Genomic DNA, 25,570 nt, shown 5'->3' with positions numbered 1-25,570 from the left:
TCCCCCAGGCAGGAGCTGTGACACCTGGCGGTGAGCCTCAAAGGCTCACCCCTTTGTCACAGCCCAGCAGGGCACCCCAGCTTAGTGGAGTTGCCCGCCCCCTCCGGCCACGGCCCCCACTTTTGGCGGCAAGGCTGGAGGGAACAAAGAAAGCAACAAGGAGGAGTCACTGGCCAGTCAGGACAGCCCCTAAGGTGTCCTGAGCTGAAGTGACTCTAACTTTTAGAAATCCTCCATCTTGCAGATGGAGGATTCCCCCAATAGGGTTAGGATTGTGACCCCCTCCCCTTGGGAGGAGGCACAAAGAGGGTGTACCCACCCTCAGGGCTAGTAGCCATTGGCTACTAACCCCCCAGACCTAAACACGCCCTTAAATTTAGTATTTAAGGGCTACCCTGAACCCTAGAAAATTAGATTCCTGCAACTACAAGAAGAAGGACTGCCCAGCTGAAAACCCCTGCAGCGGAAGACCAGAAGACGACAACTGCCTTGGCTCCAGAAACTCACCGGCCTGTCTCCTGCCTTCCAAAGATCCTGCTCCAGCGACGCCTTCCAAAGGGACCAGCGACCTCGACATCCTCCGAGGACTGCCCCTGCTTCGAAAAGACAAGAAACTCCCGAGGACAGCGGACCTGCTCCAAGAAAAGCTGCAACTTTGTTTCCAGCAGCTTTAAAGAACCCTGCAAGCCCCCCGCAAGAAGCGTGAGACTTGCAACACTGCACCCGGCGACCCCGACTCGGCTGGTGGCGATCCAACACCTCAGGAGGGACCCCAGGACTACTCTGATACTGTGAGTACCAAAAGCTGTCCCCCCTGAGCCCCCACAGCGCCGCCTGCAGAGGGAATCCCGAGGCTTCCCCTGACCGCGACTCTTTGAACCTAAAGTCCCGACGCCTGGGAGAGACCCTGCACCCGCAGCCCCCAGGACCTGAAGGACCGGACTTTCACTGGAGAAGTGACCCCCAGGAGTCCCTCTCCCTTGCCCAAGTGGAGGTTTCCCCGAGGAATCCCCCCCTTGCCTGCCTGCAGCGCTGAAGAGATCCCGAGATCTCTCATAGACTAACATTGCGAACCCGACGCCTGTTCCTACACTGCACCCGGCCGCCCCCGCGCTGCTGAGGGTGAAATTTCTGTGTGGGCTTGTGTCCCCCCCGGTGCCCTACAAAACCCCCCTGGTCTGCCCTCCGAAGACGCGGGTACTTACCTGCAAGCAGACCGGAACCGGGGCACCCCCTTCTCTCCATTCTAGCCTATGTGTTTTGGGCACCACTTTGAACTCTGCACCTGACCGGCCCTGAGCTGCTGGTGTGGTGACTTTGGGGTTGCTCTGAACCCCCAACGGTGGGCTACCTTGGACCAAGAACTAAGCCCTGTAAGTGTCTTACTTACCTGGTTAACCTAACAAATACTTACCTCCCCTAGGAACTGTGAAAATTGCACTAAGTGTCCACTTTTAAAACAGCTATTTGTGAATAACTTGAAAAGTATACATGCAATTTTGATGATTTGAAGTTCCTAAAGTACTTACCTGCAATACCTTTCGAATGAGATATTACATGTAGAATTTGAACCTGTGGTTCTTAAAATAAACTAAGAAAAGATATTTTTCTATATAAAAACCTATTGGCTGGATTTGTCTCTGAGTGTGTGTACCTCATTTATTGTCTATGTGTATGTACAACAAATGCTTAACACTACTCCTTGGATAAGCCTACTGCTCGACCACCCTACCACAAAATAGAGCACTAGTATTATCTATTTTTTACCACTATTTTACCTCTAAGGGGAACCCTTGGACTCTGTGCATGCTATTCCTTACTTTGAAATAGCACATACAGAGCCAACTTCCTACACTCACCCACGCACACAAAGCTCTCCACGACACTGGATCAGTCTACCTGAAGAGGCAACTCAACTTCCACATACCCCACAGGATCCTACGCTCAGCCCAGCTTTCTCTCACAGAAGTACCTCGCATCAGGAAAACAAGAACACAGGTCGCTCTTTCTCCACTCTGCAGCCACAGCTCGGAATGCCCTTCCGCTCCACTTCAGACGAACTACCCCCTCCTCAACTTCACGAGGGAGCTGAAGCCATGGCTTTTCGAAGAACCACCTCACTGATGGACACTACACCGCCCGCAGTGCCTTGAGGGTGAGTAGTTGCGCTTAACAAGCACCTGATTGATTGATTGAATGTGTCTCACCCTCTAACAGAGTCCACAGTGATGGCTCGAGGATTCACAAGATCAGTGTCAAACAGAACTTTACGTCCAGAGCCATCAAGTTCTGCACTCTCAATTCGATCAAGGCCACTGTCGGTCCAAAACATGGTTCTGCGATGATAGTCAATGGCAATGCCTTCTGGGCTCATCAGTCCTGTTGAGACAGGGGAAATATAATTAAGCAAGGCAATGTGTGTGTATGCAGCTATATAAGAACAACACTTAGTTTGATCCTCTAACCAAAGTTGTCGAACAGAGATCTAGGAGGGCCGAATCCATGATGGACTTTCAGTATAGCCAGATAAAATCTACTTGCATACTGTTAAAGGGAATGTAACTCATTTATAAAGTCTTGGTTATACTAGAAATAAATAATTGAATACAACCATCTTATAAAAATTACTTTGGCACCCCTATTGTAAGCAAATCGAGATCAGTTCATGATCTATTTACTTCATTTATATGAATCAGCTTTCTCGAGATAGAAGTGAGTACACATCAAATAGTGGCATTGTGTTAGTGGATAAATCTACGTGAGGTATTTAGCTTTAAAAAAAGGTCAACAGTGTAAACATTTCAACAAGTGCAATCCATTTACATTTAGAAATGCAACTTTGCCTCTTGTCGACACCCGAAGAAACACTTCACTTTTCCTAGAATATTTCCAGACCCCAACCACAAGATGGTGTTATAATACACAGCCTGTGAATCAGGAATATATTCACGCCACAAAACATGTTTCCTTTTAGCAGGCCTGCTTCTCAATACTAGATGCACAAAGCTGATACATTAATCTCTTCACATGCATTTGGAAGATACTCAGGTAAAGCTTCAATTTCATAATGTTTAACTCCAACCTGGTCTTTGTGGCAGGACACATCGGAGAACACCAGGTTACATTTCTGTTGGGCCCAGTCCTAGCATATTTCTACAGTTAACCTCAACACTAATTTAGTAAACCATTTCTTTCCAGTATTTTCTTTGATTACCTTGGCGATATCAGACCCAATTAGCAAACCCATTAAAACCCAGGATTAACATTATTTAAACCAACTGTACAGGCCTGAAATATCACACATGGACGTAATTTATTAAAGTGTCAAAGAAAACAGAAATCCATGGTTTTACCTGTGTTAATGATGGTTTCTGGTTCAGCTCCTGCTTCTAAACTGGCTCTGCTGATTGTGCGACCTGCAACGTCTGTCCAATAAACCATTCTCGCCTTGCAGTCGTAATCAATGCCCACAACTATGGAACCCTGAAGAGAACAGAAGAAGCAAAGCAGTGACTTTAATCTGCGTGTTAACCACCTTTCACTTCTCATCCTAAGAGGAGACAGGCTACTTGTCCAGCATCAGCCTACAGAATGGTTTTCAGATGCCTATAAGAATTATTTTGAAAGTGCTCATTTGTCAACTCAATGACCCCACACATGGTATACATATGTTGGTTTTCATTCCAGCAATAACGATTTCGAGCACAAATGTTGTGCAGTGGGTCACATATCCATCCATTCAGGACAACAATTAGTTTGTATTTACAAACACTACTGGGGTTATAGATGACATTTGCTCCATTATATGTTTTTAGGTTTAGGTCTGTGGTGTATAACTAAGAAGGAAATCACTTCTTTCAAATGTACCTCTCCTTCCCTTCCATCCCATCCCCTGCCTAGCTCCTCTCTCTGAGCACAACCTACTCTGTCACATGCATAATTAGTTGTAGGTGAGTTCCCACTTCAAAAATTACAAATAGTAAGCACAATGCTGGAATAGTTGTTTAATGCATCAGAATGAAGAATTCAGTTCCATAGGTAAATAATCCAAATGCTTAATGACAGTCTTAGAGTTGAAATTAGGTTCCAAAGATCAGCAAAGTAGTAGTAGTAGCGGTATTTGAAGGAGGAACAGCCAACACGTGTTTCGCCCCTTTGACGGGTAGGCGGGGGCTTTCTCAAGGCCCGGTACAGAGCTAAATTGCGAACTTCTGACATCAATTGTCACAATCCAAAGAGAAATCTCCAGCGCGTCCTGCGATAAATCGATTTATCGCAGGACGCGCTGGAGATTTCTCTTTGGATTGTTCGACAGGCTTTTTCTTATTCACCGTAACGACAGATTCCTTTCTCACAAATTGTGACAATTGATGTCAGAAGTTCGCAATTTAGCTCTGTACCGGGCCTTGAGAAAGCCCCCGCCTACCCGCCAAAGGGGCGAAACACGTGTTGGCTGTTCCTCCTTCAAATACCGCTACTCGATTTCTTTCTTAACATTGGTTTGATCGCTTTAATAGTTTGATTGGACTACTACTTTGCTGATCTTTGGAACCTAATTTCAACTCTAAGACGGTCATTAAGCATTTGGATTATTTACCTATGGAACTGAATTCTTCATTCTGATGCATTAAACAACTATTCCAGCATTGTGCTTACTATTTGTAATTTTTGAAGTGGGAACTCACCTACAACTAATTTAGCACGATTACTATTGGGAGGCATAGAGTCCAGGCCTTCCGGTTTAGAGTTCTCACACCTACCTTATAATAACGGCATTCTAAGGAAGTCAACTGGCTGGATTCTTCTTATTTTCTCTGTCACATGCATGTTTGCCTTATTCTCTATTATTGTGTTTGTGCAAATTTCCCACAATTCATTTACAAGAGCACATTCTCTCTTGTCTCTAAATGTTGTTCCTATCCAGCTTAATAATACCTAATCTCCTCTGTTATTCTCACCAACCATGTGCCTCAGCTCACATATCGCCAACTAGTGATTGTAACTAATGAAATGGTTACTTTCCAGTAGGAATAGTTATGCAGCTTTAAGAGTTTTCTGGATTAACAAACTGTGCATCTATTCTGCCATCTAGTGGTTGGGTCTGGAGTCGTGTGTCTTGTCTTTCTTCCATTTTTTTTATTCTCTCGGGGGTCGATCACTTTTTGGTGATGTCCATCCCCTGTGTGATGTCGGACATGCACAGTGGAAGTTCCTGTGAGCAGTCACCATCTTCAGATTTCCCCCCCCCCCCCCCCCTTAGGCAACCTTGGTTGGTGAACCTTACTCCTCTTTGAAGTGGAGTACACCCTGCCTGTATTTTCCCGTACATTTCCTGATGTCAGTGGATCACATTTTAATCCAGAAAGCTCTTTAAGCTGCAAACCTACTCCTACTGGTGAAAATTTTGTTTCGCAGCATGAATCCTTTTCTGGATTCACATGCTGTGGATTGAGTATCTAATGATTTTGGTGTCATTGGGGAGGATGGGTTGAAATGTGCTTGAGTTTGTAAACAGGTGCTGTAGTCCTCTGTGTCCCACCTGTGCTTCGTTGTTTATCTGGATGTCCACACAGTAGTGTCTTGTGAAGGTGTTTGTGGATGACCAGGTCATAGCCATGCAGGTGCCACTGATGGATACCACCTTTGCTAGAAATGCTAGGGTCACGTTCTTCTTCCTTGTGCACTGGGGTGTGTGGGCAAATTTCTTTCCTTCCCTGGAGAAGCAGGTTTGGATTGGCTCTACTATCCACCATGTAGTGATACCCTTCGATACTGGGTTACCCTTGGTAGTTCTGGCATAGGAGGTGAAGAGCTGGTTCCGCCTCCTTATGCTCTGTCTCCTGTTAGTAGTAGATGAGTGCTCTCCGCAAGTCCAGGGTTTGTAGCAACCTCTCAGTGTGGGTTTGGGGTTCTTTGAAGAAAGCTGGTAGTTGAATGCTTTGGTTGATGTAGATTTGCAATACCACCTTCAGTAGGAACTGTGTCCTGTGCATGGGCTCAAATGGCTCTGTCATCAGCTGTACAATGTTCGGGTTCCACATTGTAGGAACGTGCCTCTTTTTGACATGGTTAAACCCCATTTTTATGCCTGGTACATGGTGTGGTTATGACTGCAAGTGAACTGGGCTCCTGCTAACCAGGTCCCCAGTGCCAGATCTCCAATTGGCATAACATTTAGCACCCTCTGTAAGTCCGTAGTAAATGGTACCTATGGTATTTAGGGCCTGGGGTACTAAAGAGGGTGCGCAGGGGCTGCAGCTGTTTTGTACCACCCTAAGGGACCCCTCAGCAAGAATATGACAGGCTGCCATTGCAGGCTGCTTGTCTAGGTGCCGACAAAAGTGAAAAAATGATATGTCACACAACTTGCGGGACTTGTCCGATCAATGCTGCATGCAATATATGTAAGTCACCCCTCCAGCAGGCCTTACAGCCCTATGCTGGGTACATTATATTACATGTGAGGATATATCTGCTGAGCAGATTTGTCCCTGCTATGTCTTTGTCGATTCTCAGACATGGTAAGTGTAAGAAGCTAGCCTGGTGTGTGGTAGGTACCTAAGGTACTTACACCTTATACCAGGTCCAGGTATCCCCTATTAGTATAGTGTATGCAGTGTCTAGAAGCCAGGCTCTCTAGAGGTAGCTGTGGATGAGCAGCCAAGGGTTATCTAGGAGTCATGCAAAGCTCATGCAATACCACTGTAGCCACACAACACTTACACACATGAAAGAAAACACTCAAAGTTACAAAAATAAAGGTACTTTATTTTAGTGACAACTACCAAAAAGTACTAACAACTACCAAAAAGTACTAGAGAGGCAAGCCTCCAATAGGAGGTAAGCAACACACTAGATATGCACACTAGTAATCAGAAATAGGCATAAAAAGCAATAGAAAACCGTGCAAATAACAATAGGCAATAGTGATCCTATGAGGGAGCCCAAACCACATACTAAAAAAACAGAATGCAAATGTGGGACCCCCCTCCTAAGTAAGTGGAATGTGTAGAGGGGAGCTGGGGGAACTAGGAAACCCCAAAGTAATTACCACAGTGCCCTCCAACGACCAGGAAGAAAGGAGTAAGTAACTGGATTTTTCCCAAACCACCCAAAAGGAAGGAAAATAAGAAAATGCAACACCCAAACAAGACTGCAAGAAACCAGCTGTGGATTCCTTAAGAGGAAGACCTGTGGAAGAAAGTGACCAAGTCCAAGAGTCACAGAAGAGTCCAGTGGGGGCAGGAGCCACTACCCACCCAAATGTGGTTGCAGGAGTTGGTCGACGGTAGGACGAAGACGGTCAGGAATGCAGCCCTGGAGCAGGTGAAGAGTTCCTGGAGGATGCAGTCGATGTCCCATGCCGGATGGATGATTGCAGTCAGTCGGTGGTGTGGAAAATCCACCAACAAGCCTTGGCAAAGGCAGAAGTCATGGTTAAGCAAAAGTGGCGCTGCCAGGAACCAGCAAGGTCCAGGAGGACTCAACCCAAGCGGGAGTCTTAGGGGGACCCTCAGCAAGGCAGAGAGTCCACAGAAGAAGAGGCAGCCCCCATAGGGGACCCAGAGGAGCCCATGCAGCACAACTGGAGAAAGGTCCCAACACTGCAGGTAAAGCACTCAGAGGGATGTGCATTGCAGGAAGGAGTGCTGAGGTTGGGGCTACACAGAGCCTGAAGATCCCTTAGAGGAGATGCCAACAATCCTTGATAGCTGCAAGAGATGCGGTGCACAGGGGTACTGTCCTGCATGGGAAGGCAAGGGCTTACCTCCACCAAAGTTGGACAGGCGGCAAAAAGGACCAAGATGACTACTCTGGACCACCACCCTTGATGCAGGATCTACACAGCTCAGGATGAGACGAGATCCATGCAGCCGGTCGTTGTTGCAGTTGGTGCCTGCGGAGGCAGGGGAATGACTCCTTGACTCCAAGGGAGATTCCTTCCTTCTCATGCAGACTGAAGACTTGCCAATGTTGCAGAAGCTGGAAGAAGCCGTGGAAACAATGTTGCAAGCAGAGTCTTCGTTGTGGATGCAGATTGTCGGTTCCTGGAGGGTCCAGTCACGGTTCCGGGTGCTAGAAGTCAAAGTAGAAGTTGCAGAAGAGTCCTGCAGGAATCTTGTAAGCCGAATCGGAGGACCCCATCCAAGAGAGCCTAAACAGCCTTGAAAGGGGGATTGGTCACCTTGCCCAGTGACCACCTATCAGGCAGGGGCTCTGACATCACCTGCCTGACCTGGCCACTCAGATGCTCCCAGAGGTTCCTGCTAACCTTGGCTTCAAGATGGCAGAACACGGGGACCCTCTGGAGAAGCTCTGGGCACCACCCCTTGGGTGGTGATGGACAGGGGAGTGGTCACTCCCCTTTCCATTGTCCAGTTTCACACCAGAGCAGGGACTGGAGGATCCCTGAACCGATGTAGACTGGTTTATGCACAGAGGGCACCAAATGTGCCCTTCAAAGCATACCAGTGGCTTGGGGAGGCTACCCCTCCCAAGCCATTTAACACCTATTTCCAAAGGAAAAAGGTGTTACCCCCCTCTGCCAATGGAAATCCTTTGTTCTTCCTTCCTTGCCTTGATTAGATCAAGCAGCAGGAGGGCAGAACCCGGTCTGAGGGGTGGCAGCAGCTGGGCTGCCCGGAAAAGCCTGTAAGACTGGTGGTAGCAATGCTGGGGTCCCTTTAAGGAGCCCCAAGAGTGCATGAATCATACTTCCAATACTTGCAACAGTATTGGAAGTTTGATTCCGCCATGTTTGATACCAAACATGCCCAGGTTCGAGTTACCATCATATAGCTGGACATAGGTAGTGACCCATGTACAGTACACGCATAAAATGGCATCCCCACACTCACGAAGAACAGGAAAATGGATCTGGAATTTGTGGGGGCACCTCTGGTAGTTCAGGGGTGGCCTCACACACAGGTACCTGCACCCTGCCCTCTGGGCTGAGAAGGCCTACCATAGGGGCAACTTAGTGACCTGGTGTAGTGACTAAGGAAATGCCTCCTTGGCATGGTTACCCCCTGACATTTTGCCTTTGCTGATGACAAGTTATGATTTGAAAGTGTGCTGAGGCCTGCTAACCAGGCCCCAGCGTTCTTTCCCTAACCTGTACCTTTGTTTCCACAATTGGCACACCCTGGCATCCAGGTAAGTCCCTTGTAACTGGTACCCCTGGTACCAAGGGCCCTGATGCCAGGGAAGGTCTCTAAGGGCTGCAGCATGTCTTATGCCACCCTGGGGACCCCTCACTCAGCACAGACACACTGCTTACCAGCTTGTGTGTGCTAGTGAGATCAAAATGAGTAAGTCGACATGGCACTCCCCTCAGGGTGCCATGCCAGCCTCTCACTGCCTATGCAGTATAGGTAAGACACCCCTCTAGCAGGCCTTACAGCCCTAAGGCAGGGTGCACTATACCATAGGTGAGGGCATAGGTGCATGAGCACTATGCCCCTACAGTATCTAAGCAAAACCTTAGACATTGTAAGTGCAGGGTAGCCATAAGAGTATATGGTCTGGGAGTCTGTCATACACGAACTCCACAGCACCATAATGGCTACACTGAAAACTGGGAAGTTTGGTATCAAACTTCTCAGCACAATAAATGCACACTGATGCCAGTGTACATTTTATTGTGAAATACACCCAGAGGGCATCTTAGAGATGCCCCCTGAAAACATACCAGACTTCCAGTGTGGGCTGACTAGTTTTACCAGCCTGCCACACACCAGACATGTTGCTGGCCACATGGGGAGAGTGCCTTTGTCACTCTGTGGCTAGTAACAAAGCCTGTACTGGGTGGAGGTGCTTCTCACCTCCCCCTGCAGGAACTGTAACACCTGGCGGTGAGACTCAAAGGCTCACCCCCTTTCTTACAGCGCCCCAGGGCACTCCAGCTAGTGGAGATGCCCGCCTCCTCCGGCCACGGCCCCACTTTTGGCGGCAAGGCCGGAGGAGATAATGAGAAAAACAAGGAGGAGTCACTGGCCAGTCAGGACAGCCCCGAAGGTGTCCTGAGCTGAGGCGACTCTTACTTTTAGAAATTCCCCCAATAGGATTAGGGATGTGCCCCCCTCCCCTCAGGGAGGAGGCACAAAGAGGGTGTAGCCACCCTCAAGGCTAGTAGCCATTGGCTACTAACCCCCCAGACCTAAAAACACCCCTAAATTGAGTATTCAGGGGCTCCCAGAACCTAGCAAGATAGATTCCTGCAACCTGAAGACGAAGAAGGACTGCTGACCAGAGAAGATGGAGTCCCCAATTGCTTTGGCCCCAGCCCTACCGGCCTGTCTCCCCACTTCAATAAAAACTGCAACAGCGACGCGTTCCATAGGGTCCAGCGACCTCTGAAGCCTCAGAGGACTACTCTGCAACTAAAAGCACCAAGAACTCCTGAGGACAGCGGCTCTGCTCCAAAGAAGAAACATCTTTGCAACAAAGAAGCAACTTTTAAAGACAACACGTTTCCCGCCGGAAGCATGAGACTTTGCACTCTGCACCCGACGCCCCCGGCTCGACCTGCGGAGAAACACTACAGGGAGGACTCCCCGGCGACTGCGACCCTGTGAGTAGCCAGACTTGACCCCCCTGAGCCCCCCCAGCGACGCCTGGGGAGGGAATCCAGAGGCTCCCCCTGACCGCGACTGCCTGCTTCTAAGAACCCGACGCCTGGTAAAGACCCGGCACCCGCAGCCCCCAGGACCTGAAGGATCCGACCTCCAGTGCAGAAGCAACCCCCAGGTGGCCCTCTCCCTTGCCCAGGTGGTGGCTACCCCGAGGAGCCCCCCCCCCCCTTGCCTGCCTCGCTGAAGAGACCCCTGGGTCTCCCATCGAACTCCATTGCAAACCCGACGCCTGTTTGCACTCTGCACCCGGCCGCCCCCGTGCCGCTGAGGGTGTACTTTTTGTGCTGACTTGTGTCCCCCCCGGTGCCCTACAAAACCCCCCTGGTCTGCCCTCCGAAGACGCGGGTACCTACCTGCTGGCTGTCTGGAACCGGGGCACCCCCTTCTCCATTGAAGCCTATGTGTTTTGGGCACCACTTTGACCTCTGCACCTGACCGGCCCTGAGCTGCTGGTGTGGTAACTTTGGGGTTGCTCTGAACCCCCCACGGTGGGCTACCTTGGACCCAACTTTGAACCCTGTAGGTGGTTTACTTACCTGCAAAACTAACAAACACTTACCTCCCCAGGAACTGTTGAAATTTGCAATGTGTCTAGTTTTAAAATAGCTTATTGCCATTTTTGTGAAATCTGTACATGCTATTTTACTGATTCAAAGTTCCAAGTTACCTAAGTGAAGTACCTTTCATTTGAAGCATTACTTGTAAATCGTGAACCTGGGGTTCTTAAAATAAACTAAGAAAATATATTTTTCTATACAAAAACCTATTAGCCTGGAATTGTCTTTGAGTGTGTGTTCCTCATTTATTTCCTGTGTGTGTACAACAAATGCTTAACACTACCCTCTGATAAGCCTACTGCTCGACCACACTACCACAAAATAGAGCATTCAAATTATCTCTTTTTGCCACTATCTTACCTCTAAGGGGAATCCTTGGACTCGGTGCACACTATTTCTTACTTTGAAATAGTACGTACAGAGCCAACTTCCTACAGTGACCTGTAATGAAAACGGGTGCATGTACCCGTTTCATGCAGACTGTAATGGCAGGCCTGCAGGACCCTTTGCATGAGCTTCCTATGGGTGGCAGAATAACTGCTGCAGCCCATAGGGATCCCCTGGAGCCCCAGTGCCCTGGGTACCTAGGTACCATTTACTAGGGACTTTCATGGGGGAGCAGTAAGCCAATTGTGGAAAGAAAAAGGTACAATTTAGAGGAGAGAGCAAACCTACTGGGGTTCTGGTTAGCAGGATCCCAGTAGACACAGTCAAACACACTGACAACAGGCAGAAAATGGGGGTAACCATACAAAGAAAGAGGGTATTTTCCTACAATACGTAGCTCTTATTACAGACGAGGTTGGAGAACCCTAATCTACCTCATTCCCCGCACTGCTTTTGTTCATAGCATATAGCGGTAGCTGAGTCGACCACCAAGTAAGGAGAATAATGGAAGACAAAGCATCATGATGGTGTCAAACAAACGTGATAGGACTTCAAATACTGGGGTCAGTTCTTGCCACCCATTAGATACCAGCATCAGTCCTGAGAGAGCACCGGATACTAGCACCAAGGAGCCACTGAGCAACTGTACCTGTAGTTCATTCTGATGTAAAATTGAAATTCAAGACCAGGACAAACCTCACCTTTTCACTATGGATCACAGAGGGGGTGGAATGGGCCAATGAAGCTATGAATTGTTTTTTTGGGTCATAGAGGATGGTTGCAGACTTGTCAGCACAGAATTTCATCCAACAAGCGATTACATCTCAGCAGTGAATGATAGGGTGCACACGATTGTTGCATTAGAAAAGAGAAGTCACTGAGATAGCGTATAAACAAATGAGAGGCCATCCATCCCTGGGTAAGACTGGTCATAATGACAGGCTTGGAAAGAAATAGCACTGACTCAAATTTACTGCCATCCCTAGGGAAGACTAGTCATACCGACTCGCTGGGGAAAACAGAAACCAGATGATAGCATTAAAATTGGCAAAGAGAAAACATGAAGCATGAAAAAAGATGGGGTATTTGGGTAATTAAATCATTACATAGCAGGAAACTTCACTATCCCGAATAAGGTCCCCTTCATCCCAGTCCATTATGAGATGAGGTGGCCCTGTTTCTCCATTGGCTCATATTATGTTAGTCCTATTTCTATTTTTTATTTTATGTCCAGTATGCCCAAAAGGCTCCTCCCCCTTCCATATATCCTGTGAGTAACAAGACCACCAAATAGGAGGTGCTAAAGAAATACTAACCAGGAGGGAGGGAAGGGGCCCTGAGTGGGACGAGGGGTACCTGGGAGGGAGGGGCTCTCAGTGGGACGAGGGAGGCCCCATCTGGCATAACGTATTTTACCATTAAGTAATGTTTTCATTACCCCTTTATCATCTCCCTTGTCCCAGTCCGTAATGAGATGAGGATTTCACAAGCCCCAAAACAAATTAATTGTGCACCGACTAATGACAAGAACAATTAATTTACTGCTGCTTTATAAACATTTGAAATAAAATGTGAATGTTTCATTCAATACATTCAACCTGCAAGTGATTCATAAATGTATGGTGGGATGCCCATGTGGCCGTAATAAGAATTGGAAACTGCCAAATCCACCTTCTCAGAGTGGACGAGGACAAACTTGTACCCTTATTAACATTTCAGATGCGATGAGAGAAGTTCATACTCTAAATTCGTTAGTATGTTACAAATAGAGTAAAAGGACTCTCCTAACATCAAGGAGGGAGAGACCATGCTGCTGCTCTTCCCTCCGAAGTACTGGAAGGATTATTTCCTGCTCAAGATGACATTTGGAATTAATATTGAGAATGAATTTGGGATCCAGGCTCTTAGTTACCACTAACAACCCCAAATCCCCATTTCTTCAGGCAAATGTAATTACCAATAAGGGAGGGGCGTGGTCTGGCCGCCTTAACACATGTCTGCTTAGCGGAAGAGCTCTGCACGCCGCTGTGAAACAGGGGCGACGTGGGGGGAATCTCGAACTCAGCGGGTACACTGCGGAGGCTCCCAGTGTTGGCTGACCGGTCACCGAACCACTGGGGCTCGTACGCTGCTGCCCAGTGCCAGCAGACCCGCAGACACAGACGCGGCCTGCTCCGGCAATTGAGGCAGAGGCCTAGATTGAGTCTGAGGCTACAGAGCGCTGCGGAGCACGGAGCATGGCCATGAAGCCTGCTGGAGAGGTAGGATTTCAGTGTCCCAGTCCAGGAGGATCACAGACTCCCCTCTCCCCCACAGATGTGAAAGTGGTGCAGAGAGGACCCCTGTGGTGTTCAGAGGCCCCAGCAAAGAGGGGGAAGGAAAGGGAAAAAAAAAAAAAAAAAAGACCTTGTAAATGCGTGAGGAGCTATGCAAGAAGGAGGCCCCCGGGTGCTATATGGAGCCTAGTTCATGGGCGGACTGGGGGTCCCAATCACCACTCGGGACCCTGAGGACGACGCTGGGGATAGCAGTACGAACGGAGGAGCCTTGGCCCCAGATCAGGTCCTCTGTTCCCCCTTACTACTACCTGAGAGGCACAGATTACGAATGGCCCGGTGAGTGACATACCCTCCACCTCCCTCAAGCCACGGGCCCTTTAAATAGGAAACCCTAGCGGGGCTGGCTGCACCATGGAAGACTGCCAAGACTCTGATCTTTCATAAGCCACGATGTCCCCCGGAGGGGTCCGGAGTGCGGAGGGCCCCTTTCCCACCCGTAACCACGTCCCAGAGAAGACCAGGAGCTCGCTTTTGTGTGGGCTGCATGCCCAGTCCCCTTATGGCAGACTGTGTTTTGAACCCCTAACCACTGTCGGGCGGGTACCTTGGCTCATAGGTCGTAGGCATAATTTCCCCGCCAGAGGACTTTGGCCTGCCCCTCCCAGAATTCTCCATCATTGACGGCGATGCCCAGCGGAAAACCCTCCGGTAAGCATTCCCGACAACTGCTCTTTTCAGAGGCCATAGCCCAGCCGAAAGTCATGGCTGCCCAACAGACCCTCCCCAGTCCAGCGATCGTCCCGGACGAACCCCGAACACTGCATCCCAATGTGGTCCTCTACAGTTGTGAGGCATTGATCCAGATATGCTACCTTCTCACTGAAGCAGGCTATGTCTGTCCTGATAGAGGCAGAGGCTGCAGACAGATCTGTTATCTTTAAGCTCATCGATCCAGGCGCCGGCCAACCGTTGTAATCTCCTGTAGAATACGATCAGTGGCATCCAGAAAACCAAATGCTTTGATTCACCGACCATTGAGCTGCTAAAGTTGAGAATTAGATTTTTAAGGACCTCTATAATTTGGTAAGGATCCACAAAAACGGTGCATTTCCATATGTGGTCCTAAAAGGCCTATATGGGGAATGTTAATCACATACGCCTCAGCTTATGCTAGTCATTATGCGATTTGTAGAAATAAGATTGAGATAGGTTGATGAAAATGTTAACCCTGATGAAGTCCTCCTTAAAGAACAAAACACCTTGGCTGGGCTAGAAATTGACATCTGGAAAAGAAATCTTTGGTATTCAACATTATGGCTCCTGTTTATTAATGGACTTGAGGAAGAATCATCCATCTTGACGCACTGTGTTGAATATTGGATATGATGAACTATGAACATGTATGTGATACTCTGCAGCTTTCCCCAGGCAGGTTGGGATTGAGTCTTAAACTATTAATTCACTATTCACACCCACAAAGTGGATCAAAATATCCTACATTTATGTTTTAGCCTTGTTGGTTTAACAAACTAGCTCGATATAACCTTGCAAAGAGAAACAATATTTACTGATTCATAATTTCGGGACATTATATGGAACTACTGAAATTAACAAACTGTACTGAAATGATGGTTAAACAGTTTTTAGTTTGTTGTTCAATTATGTGCCTTAAACTGTTCGAGACTTGTGATAATTAACATAATTCCTAGTTTCAAACTACAAAGTGAGTTTTCTACAATATACCAGGCTACTTTGAAAGAAGGTGGCTGAAGAGAAAGAAACTACATATTTTTCTTTTGCGGATTCCAGAGCTCAAGAGAATTGATATTTCCAAATCCCCCTTCATCATACTATCTTGTACCCTAATTTCTTCTTCTCCAAATGTAACATGTTTGAGCTAATTTACGCAGGGGTAAATAGTGGTTGCTTTCAGTCCTTAGTTTTGTCCTACCTCTGTAAATAGAACTGTAAGCCTGACATATTGTCAATACACTTTTCACAATTAGGAAGGGATAACTGCAGGATGGCACACACTACGATAAGGAAAAACAAATGCTGATTGCCTCATGTGCAACAAAACATTAGTTGTATACATTGTGATGTGGCTAGATCCTAAAAGTGCAAATGAATACAGACACACAATTCATGATGTGGTAAAACCATCCTTTTAAGATAACCTTGGGATTCTGCAAACTGACAACCAGTTAGTCAGGTGATATATACCTACATAAATCCTCCTATCTTCACACATCACCAGTATAAATCCTGAAGGGTATTAGGCACTAGCACAAATCTTGATGGGCTCAAATATTACAAAATAAAACCTCATGGGACAATCCAATCAAAACTTCGTTGCAAGGTGTTACTGTGAACTTACTAGAACATAATATTTTGGTCATATAAATGACATTATAATTTTGATTTATATAAAGAGCATTATAGATGTATTTTAAGGTTGTTTTATTTGGAGATTTTCAGCAATAAGGGAGTCAAAAGGGACAGAAAGGCACTGTAGGCACCAGCTTTTTAAACTGAAGATAAAATATCCAGTATTAACATATATAGAACAATAGGGCTGTCAGTAACGTATTTAAATTAACTTCGGTTGATTTATTTTGCTAGCTGGACATCTAATAATAGTAGATCTTCATATATATATATATATATATATATATATGGAAAATGTCACTTACCCAGTGTACATCTGTTCGTGGCATTAGTCGATGCAGATTCACATGCTGTGCACATCCCGCCATCTGGTGTTGGGCTCGGAGTGTTACAAGTTGTTTTTCTTCGAAGAAGTCTTTTTGAGTCACGAGACCGAGGGACTCCTCCCATTTCGACTCCATTGCGTATGGGCGTCGACTCCATCTTAGATTGTTTTCCCCGCAGAGGGTGAGGTAGGAGTTGTGCATGCTAGTAATAGTACCCATGCAATGGAGTGAATACGTATGTACATAATGAAGTTTAAAGTAATATATTTACAAATGTTCAAGATCAACTTCTAAACGGCTACAGGCTCCCGGGAAGGCGGGTGGGCGCATGTGAATCTGCAGCGACTAATGCCACGAACAGATGTACACTGGGTAAGTGACATTTTCCGTTCAATGGCATGTGTAGCTGCAGATACACATGCTGTGCATAGACCAGTAAGCAGTTATCTCCCCAAAAGCGGTGGTTCAGCCTGTAGGAGTTGAAGTTGTTTGAAACAATGTTCGTAGTACAGCTTGACCTACTGTGGCTTGTTGTGAAGTTAACACATCTACACAGTAGTGTTTGGTAAATGTATGAGGCGTAGACCATGTTGCTGCCTTACATATTTCGTTCATTGGAATATTTCCTAGAAAGGCCATGGTAGCACCTTTCTTTCTGGTTGAGTGTGCCTTTGGTGTAATAGGCAGCTCTCTCTTTGCTTTAAGATAGCAGGTTTGAATACACTTAACTATCCATCTAGCAATGCCTTGTTTTGAAATTGGATTTCCTGTATGAGGTTTTTGAAAGGCAATAAATAGTTGTTTTGTTTTTCGAATTAGTTTTGTTCTGTCAATGTAGTACATTAGCGCTCTTTTGATGTCTAATGTACGTAGTGCTCTTTCGGCTACAGAATCTGGCTGTGGGAAGAACACTGGTAATTCTACTGTTTGATTCAAGTGGAACGGTGATATAACGTTTGGTAAACATTTTGGATTTGTCCGTAGAACTACTTTATTCTTGTGTATTTGAATAAATGGTTCTTGTATGGTAAATGCTTGAATTTCACTCACTCTTCTTAGAGATGTGATGGCAATCAAAAATGCAACTTTCCACGTTAAGTATTGCATTTCACAAGAGTGCATGGGCTCAAAAGGCGGACCCATGAGTCGTGTTAAGACAATGTTGCGGTTCCATGAAGGAACTGGTGGTGTTCTTGGTGGTATAATTCTCTTTAGGCCTTCCATAAACGCTTTTATGACTGGTATCCTAAATAATGAAGTTGAGTGCGTAATTTGCAGGTAAGCGGAAATTGCGGTAAGATGTATCTTTATGGAAGAGAAAGCTAGTTTTGACTTTTGCAAATGTATTAAGTATCCTACTATATCTTTTGCAGATGCGTGTAAGGGTTGAATTTGATTATTATGGCAGTAATAAACAAATCTTTTCCACTTATTTGCATAGCAGTGTCTAGTGGTAGGTTTCCTAGCTTGTCTTATGACCTCCATACATTCTTGTGTGAGGTCTAAGTGTCCGAATTCTAGGATTTCAGGAGCCAAATTGCTAGATTCAGCGATGCTGGATTTAGATGTCTGATTTGTTGTTTGTGTTGTGTTAACAGATCTGGTCTGTTTGGTAGTTTGACATGAGGTACTACTGAAAGGTCTAGTAGTGTTGTGTACCATGGTTGTCTTGCCCATGTTGGTGCTATTAGTATGAGTTTGAGTTTGTTTTGACTCAACTTGTTTACTAGATATGGAAGGAGTGGGAGAGGGGGAAAAGCGTACGCAAATATCCCTGACCAGTTCATCCATAGCGCATTGCCCTGAGACTGATGTTGTGGGTACCTGGATACGAAGTTTTGGCATTTTGAGTTTTCCTTTGTTGCAAATAGATCTATTTGTGGTGTTCCCCAAATTTTGAAGTAAGTGTTTAGTATTTGGGGGTGAATCTCCCATTCGTGGATCTGTTGGTGATCCGAGAGAGATTGTCTGCTAACTGGTTCTGAATTCCTGGAATAAATTGTGCTATTAGGCGAATGTGGTTGTGAATCGCCCAATGCCATATTTTCTGTGTCAGGAGACACAACTGTGTCGAGTGTGTCCCTCCCTGTTTGTTTAGGTAATACATTGTTGTCATGTTGTCTGTTTTGACAAGAATGTATTTGTGGGTTATTATGGGTTGAAATGCTTTCAGCGCTAGAAATACCGCTAACAGTTCTAAGTGATTTATGTGAAACTGTCTTTGCTGTATGTCCCATTGTCCTTCGATGCTGTGTTGATTGAGGTGTGCTCCCCACCCTGTCATGGAAGCATCTGTCGTTATCACGTATTGTGGCACTGGGTCTTGGAAAGGCCGCCCTTGGTTTATATTTATACTGTTCCACCATTGAAGCGAGATGTATGTTTGGCGGTCTATCAACACCAGATCTAGAAGCTGACTCTGTGCTTGTGACCATTGTGATGCTAGGCACTGTTGTAAGGGCCGCATGTGCAACCTTGCATTTGGGACAATGGCTATGTATGAAGACATCATGCCTAGTAGTTTCATTACCATTTTGACTTGTATCTTTTGTTTTGGATACATGGCCTGTATTACATTGTGAAATGTTTGAACTCTTTGTGGACTTGGAGTGGCAATCCCTTTTGCTGTGCTGATTGTCGCCCCTAAGTATTGCTGTGTTTGACACGGCAGAAGGTGTGACTTTGCGTAGTTGATTGAGAAACCTAGTTTGTGTAGGATTTCTATGACATATGTTGTGTGTTGTGAACACCGTCTTAGCGTGTTGGTTTTGATTAACCAATCGTCCAGGTACGGAAACACATGTATTTGCTGCCTTCTGATATGTGCAGCTACTACTGCCAGGCATTTTGTAAAAACTCTTGGCGCAGTTGTTATTCCGAATGGCAACACTTTGAATTGGTAATGTATCCCTTGGAATACAAACCTTAGATACTTTCTGTGTGAAGGATGTATTGGTATATGGAAATATGCATCCTTTAGGTCTAGTGTTGTCATGTAGTCTTGTTGTTTGAGCAGTGGGATTACGTCTTGTAACGTAACCATGTGAAAGTGGTCTGATTTGATGTAGGTATTTAATGTTCTGAGATCTAGTATAGGTCTCAGACTCTTGTCTTTTTTGGGTATCAGAAAGTACAGTGAGTAAACTCCTGTGTTTATTTGTTGTTTTGGTACTAATTCTATTGCTTCTTTCTGTAGCAATGCCTGAACTTCTAGTCCTAGAAGATCTATATGTTGTTTTGACACACTGTGTGTTTTCGGTGGGACGTTTGGAGGGAATTTGAGAAATTCTATGCAATAACCATGCTGGATAATTGCTAAGACCCAGGTGTCGGTTGTTATTTCCTCCCAATGTGTGTAAAACTTGGTTAGTCTCCCCCCTACAGGTGTTATGTGTTGGGGATTTGTGACCTTGAAGTCACTGTTTGTTTGGAGGAGTTTTGGGACTTTGGAACTTTCCTCTATTTCTTTGAAATTGTCCTCCTCTATATTGTCCCCGAAAACCTCGCCGCTGATACTGGCTCTGGTAAGTGGGCTTTGTTTGTGAGGTTGTGGCTTCTGTGGTCTGTCCTCGAAACCCCACTCTAAATTGTGTCTTTCGAAATGTGCCTCTGCTCTGCGGGGAGTAGAGTGCGCCCATGGCTTTGGCCGTGTCAGTGTCTTTCTATTGCAGTGTCCACCTCCGGCCCAAACAACTGCTGTCCGTTGAATGGCATATTCAGCAGAGCTTGCTGTATCTTTGGTTTAAATCCTGATGGACGCAGCCATGCATGTCTCCTTATTGTTACTGCTGTGTTGACAGTTCTAGCAGCTGTGTCTGCAGCATCCATTGCTGACCGTATCTGATTATTGGAGATACTCTGTCCCTCTTCTACCACTTGCTGCGCTCTTTTTTGGAACTCTTTTGGTAAATGTTCAATAAAGTGTTGCATCTCATCCCAATGGGCCCTATCATATCTGGCTAACAAAGCTTGCGAATTTGCAATACGCCACTGGTTTGCTGCCTGTGCCGCCACCCTTTTGCCTGCAGCATCGAACTTTCTACTTTCTTTATCTGGAGGTGGTGCATCTCCTGAAGTATGAGAGTTGGCTCTTTTGCGCGCTGCTCCCACTACAACAGAGTCTGGTGTTAATTGTTGTGTGATGTACACTGGGTCTGTTGGTGGCGGTTTATATTTTTTATCTACTCTTGGGAGTAATGGCTTTCCCTTTGACAGGCTCCTCAAACACTTGTTTGGAGTGTTTTTTAACATTCCGGGTAACATCGGAAGACTCTGTGTAGGAAGTTGTCTCTGTATGTGCTATTTCAAAGTAAGGAATAGCATGCACAGAGTCCAAGGGTTCCCCTTAGAGGTAAGATAGTGGCAAAAAGAGATAATACTAATGCTCTATTTTGTGGTAGTGTGGTCGAGCAGTAGGCTTATCCAAGGAGTAGTGTTAAGCATTTGTTGTACATACACACAGACAATAAATGAGGTACACACACTCAGAGACAAATCCAGCCAATAGGTTTTTGTATAGAAAAATATCTTTTCTTAGTTTATTTTAAGAACCACAGGTTCAATTTCTACATGTAATATCTCATTGGAAAGGTATTGCAGGTAAGTACTTTAGGAACTTTAAATCATAAAAATTGCATGTATACTTTACAAGTTATTGGCAAATAGCTGTTTTAAAAGTGGACACTTAGTGCAATTTTCACAGTTCCTAGGGGAGGTAAGTTTTTGTTAGTTTTACCAGGTAAGTAAGACACTTACAGGGTTCAGTTCTTGGTCCAAGGTAGCCCACCGTTGGGGGTTCAGAGCAACCCCAAAGTCACCACACCAGCAGCTCAGGGCCGGTCAGGTGCAGAGTTCAAAGTGGTGCCCAAAACACATAGGCTAGAATGGAGAGAGGGGGGTGCCCCGATTCCGGTCTGCTTGCAGGTAAGTACCCGCGTCTTCGGAGGGCAGACCAGAGGGGTTTTGTAGGGCACCGGGGGGGACACAAGTCCACACAGAAATTTCACCCTCAGCGGCGCGGGGGCGGCCGGGTGCAGTGTAGAAACAAGCGTCGGGTTCGCAATGTTAGTCTATGAGAGATCTCGGGATCTCTTCAGCGCTGCAGGCAGGCAAGGGGGGGATTCCTCGGGGAAACCTCCACTTGGGCAAGGGAGAGGGACTCCTGGGGGTCACTTCTCCAGTGAAAGTCCGGTCCTTCAGGTCCTGGGGGCTGCGGGTGCAGGGTCTCTCCCAGGCGTCGGGACTTTAGGTTCAAAGAGTCGCGGTCAGGGGAAGCCTCGGGATTCCCTCTGCAGGCGGCGCTGTGGGGGCTCAGGGGGGACAGGTTTTGGTACTCACAGTATCAGAGTAGTCCTGGGGTCCCTCCTGAGGTGTTGGATCGCCACCAGCCGAGTCGGGGTCGCCGGGTGCAGTGTTGCAAGTCTCACGCTTCTTGCGGGGAGCTTGCAGGGTTCTTTAAAGCTGCTGGAAACAAAGTTGCAGCTTTTCTTGGAGCAGGTCCGCTGTCCTCGGGAGTTTCTTGTCTTTTCGAAGCAGGGGCAGTCCTCAGAGGATGTCGAGGTCGCTGGTCCCTTTGGAAGGCGTCGCTGGAGCAGGATCTTTGGAAGGCAGGAGACAGGCCGGTGAGTTTCTGGAGCCAAGGCAGTTGTCGTCTTCTGGTCTTCCGCTGCAGGGGTTTTCAGCTGGGCAGTCCTTCTTCTTGTAGTTGCAGGAATCTAATTTTCTAGGGTTCAGGGTAGCCCTTAAATACTAAATTTAAGGGCGTGTTTAGGTCTGGGGGGTTAGTAGCCAATGGCTACTAGCCCTGAGGGTGGGTACACCCTCTTTGTGCCTCCTCCCAAGGGGAGGGGGTCACAATCCTAACCCTATTGGGGGAATCCTCCATCTGCAAGATGGAGGATTTCTAAAAGTTAGAGTCACTTCAGCTCAGGACACCTTAGGGGCTGTCCTGACTGGCCAGTGACTCCTCCTTGTTTTTCTCATTATTTTCTCCGGCCTTGCCGCCAAAAGTGGGGCCTGGCCGGAGGGGGCGGGCAACTCCACTAGCTGGAGTGTCCTGCTGGGTTGGCACAAAGGAGGTGAGCCTTTGAGGCTCACCGCCAGGTGTGACAATTCCTGCCTGGGGGAGGTGTTAGCATCTCCACCCAGTGCAGGCTTTGTTACTGGCCTCAGAGTGACAAAGGCACTCTCCCCATGGGGCCAGCAACATGTCTCGGTTTGTGGCAGGCTGCTAAAACTAGTCAGCCTACACAGATAGTCGGTTAAGTTTCAGGGGGCACCTCTAAGGTGCCCTCTGGGGTGTATTTGACAATAAAATGTACACTGGCATCAGTGTGCATTTATTGTGCTGAGAAGTTTGATACCAAACTTCCCAGTTTTCAGTGTAGCCATTATGGTGCTGTGGAGTTCGTGTTTGACAAACTCCCAGACCATATACTCTTATGGCTACCCTGCACTTACAATGTCTAAGGTTTTGTTTAGACACTGTAGGGGTACCATGCTCATGCACTGGTACCCTCACCTATGGTATAGTGCACCCTGCCTTAGGGCTGTAAGGCCTGCTACAGGGGTGTCTTACCTATACTGCATAGGCAGTGAGAGGCTGGCATGGCACCCTGAGGGGAGTGCCATGTCGACTTACTCGTTTTGTCCTCACTAGCACACACAAGCTGGCAAGCAGGGTGTCTGTGCTGAGTGAGAGGTCTCCAGGGTGGCATAAGACATGCTGCAGCCCTTAGAGACCTTCCTTGGCATCAGGGCCCTTGGTACTAGAAGTACCAGTTACAAGGGACTTATCTGGATGCCAGGGTCTGCCAATTGTGGATACAAAAGTACAGGTTAGGGAAAGAACACTGGTGCTGGGGCCTGGTTAGCAGGCCTCAGCACACTTTCAATTGTAAACATAGCATCAGTAAAGGCAAAAAGTCAGGGGGCAACCATGCCAAGGAGGCATTTCCTTACACTCTGCTATTGACTGTGTGTGGACGACAGTGTATTAAAAAGAAAGTCATCTTCAATGGGTTCTGAATGAAGGCTGACATTGTGAAATGCTGCTGCTCTCGACACCACCTGAGCTTAGCCTGTACTATCCTCTGGTGGCGATGGTCTCGCTGGATAGCATTCAGGACTATTATCCGACACTGGTGCGTCATAAAGGTCCCATGCGTCAGGATCATCTTGACTCATTCCTGTATGAGTTGGTGTAGGAAGTTGGCTCTGTATGTGCTATTTCAAAGTAAGGAATAGCATGCACAGAGTCCAAGGGTTCCCCTTAGAGGTAAAATAGTGGTAAAAATAGATAATACTAATGCTCTATTTTGTGGTAGTGTGGTCGAGCAGTAGGCTTATCCAAGGAGTAGTGTTAAGCATTTGTTGTACATACACATAGACAATAAATGAGGTACACACACTCAGAGACAAATCCAGCCAATAGGTTTTTGTATAGAAAAATATCTTTTCTTAGTTTATTTTAAGAACCACAGGTTCAAATTCTACATGTAATATCTCATTCGAAAGGTATTGCAGGTAAGTACTTTAGGAACTTCAAATCATCAAAATTGCATGTATACTTTTCAAGTTATTGACAAATAGCTGTTTTAAAAGTGGACACTTAGTGCAATTTTCACAGTTCCTAGGGGAGGTAAGTATTTGTTAGGTTAACCAGGTAAGTAAGACACTTACAGGGCTTAGTTCTTGGTCCAAGGTAGCCCACCGTTGGGGGTTCAGAGCAACCCCAAAGTCACCACACCAGCAGCTCAGGGCCGGTCAGGTGCAGAGTTCAAAGTGGTGCCCAAAACGCATAGGCTAGAATGGAGAGAAGGGGGTGCCCCGGTTCCGGTCTGCTTGCAGGTAAGTACCCGCGTCTTCGGAGGGCAGACCAGGGGGGTTTTGTAGGGCACCGGGGGGGACACAAGCCCACACAGAAATTTCACCCTCAGCGGCGCGGGGGCGGCCGGGTGCAGTGTAGAAACCAGCGTCGGGTTCGCAATGTTAGCCTATGAGAGATCTCGGGATCTCTTCAGCGCTGCAGGCAGGCAAGGGGGGGATTCCTCGGGGAAACCTCCACTTGGGTAAGGGAGAGGGACTCCTGGGGGTCACTTCTTCAGTGAAAGTCCGGTCCTTCAGGTCCTGGGGGCTGCGGGTGCAGGGTCTCTCCCAGGCGTCGGGACTTTAGGTTCAAAGAGTCGCGGTCAGGGGAAGCCTCGGGATTCCCTCTGCAGGCGGCGCTGTGGGAGCTCAGGGGGGACAGGTTTTGGTACTCACAGTATCAGAGTAGTCCTGGGGTCCCTCCTGAGGTGTTGGATCGCCACCAGCCGAGTCGGGGTCGCCGGGTGCAGTGTTGCAAGTCTCACGCTTCTTGCGGGGAGCTTGCAGGGTTCTTTAAAGGCTGCTGGAAACAAAGTTGCAGCCTTTCTTGGAGCAGGTCCGCTGTCCTCGGGAGTTTCTTGTCTTTTCGAAGCAGGGGCAGTCCTCAGAGGATGTCGAGGTCGCTGGTCCCTTTGGAAGGCGTCGCTGGAGCAGGATCTTTGGAAGGCAGGAGACAGGCCGGTGAGTTTCTGGAGCCAAGGCAGTTGTCGTCTTCTGGTCTTCCGCTGCAGGGGTTTTCAGCTGGGCAGTCCTTCTTCTTGTAGTTGCAGGAATCTAATTTTCTAGGGTTCAGGGTAGCCCTTAAATACTAAATTTAAGGGCGTGTTTAGGTCTGGGGGGTTAGTAGCCAATGGCTACTAGCCCTGAGGGTGGGTACACCCTCTTTGTGCCTCCTCCCAAGGGGAGGGGGTCACAATCCTAACCCTATTGGGGGAATCCTCCATCTGCAAGATGGAGGATTTCTAAAAGTTAGAGTCACCTCAGCTCAGGACACCTTAGGGGCTGTCCTGACTGGCCAGTGACTCCTCCTTGTTATTCTCATTATTTTCTCCGGCCTTGCCGCCAAAAGTGGGGCCTGGCCGGAGGGGGCGGGCAACTCCACTAGCTGGAGTGTCCTGCTGGGTTGGCACAAA

General features: G+C 47.2%; 1 protein-coding gene across 2 annotated transcripts in view; it reads right to left on the bottom strand.

Moving 5' to 3' along the window:
• The window catches only part of NID2 (nidogen 2), a 449,243-nt gene that overhangs the window by 79,279 nt on the left and 344,394 nt on the right, over positions 1-25,570 (bottom strand). For both annotated transcript variants that reach the window (XM_069208632.1, XM_069208633.1), the window contains 2 exons: positions 3,354-3,483; positions 2,208-2,379 (listed from right to left, as the gene is read on the bottom strand). In XM_069208632.1, coding sequence (XP_069064733.1) covers positions 2,208-2,379; positions 3,354-3,483 — 302 coding nt within the window. The remainder of the gene's footprint in view (positions 1-2,207; positions 2,380-3,353; positions 3,484-25,570) is intronic.

The sequence above is a fragment of the Pleurodeles waltl genome, chromosome 9 (assembly GCF_031143425.1).
Source record: "Pleurodeles waltl isolate 20211129_DDA chromosome 9, aPleWal1.hap1.20221129, whole genome shotgun sequence".
Taxonomy (NCBI): Eukaryota; Metazoa; Chordata; class Amphibia; order Caudata; family Salamandridae; genus Pleurodeles; species Pleurodeles waltl.
Note: the sequence above shows the minus strand (reverse complement) of the source record. Positions and strands in the feature narration are given on the sequence as shown.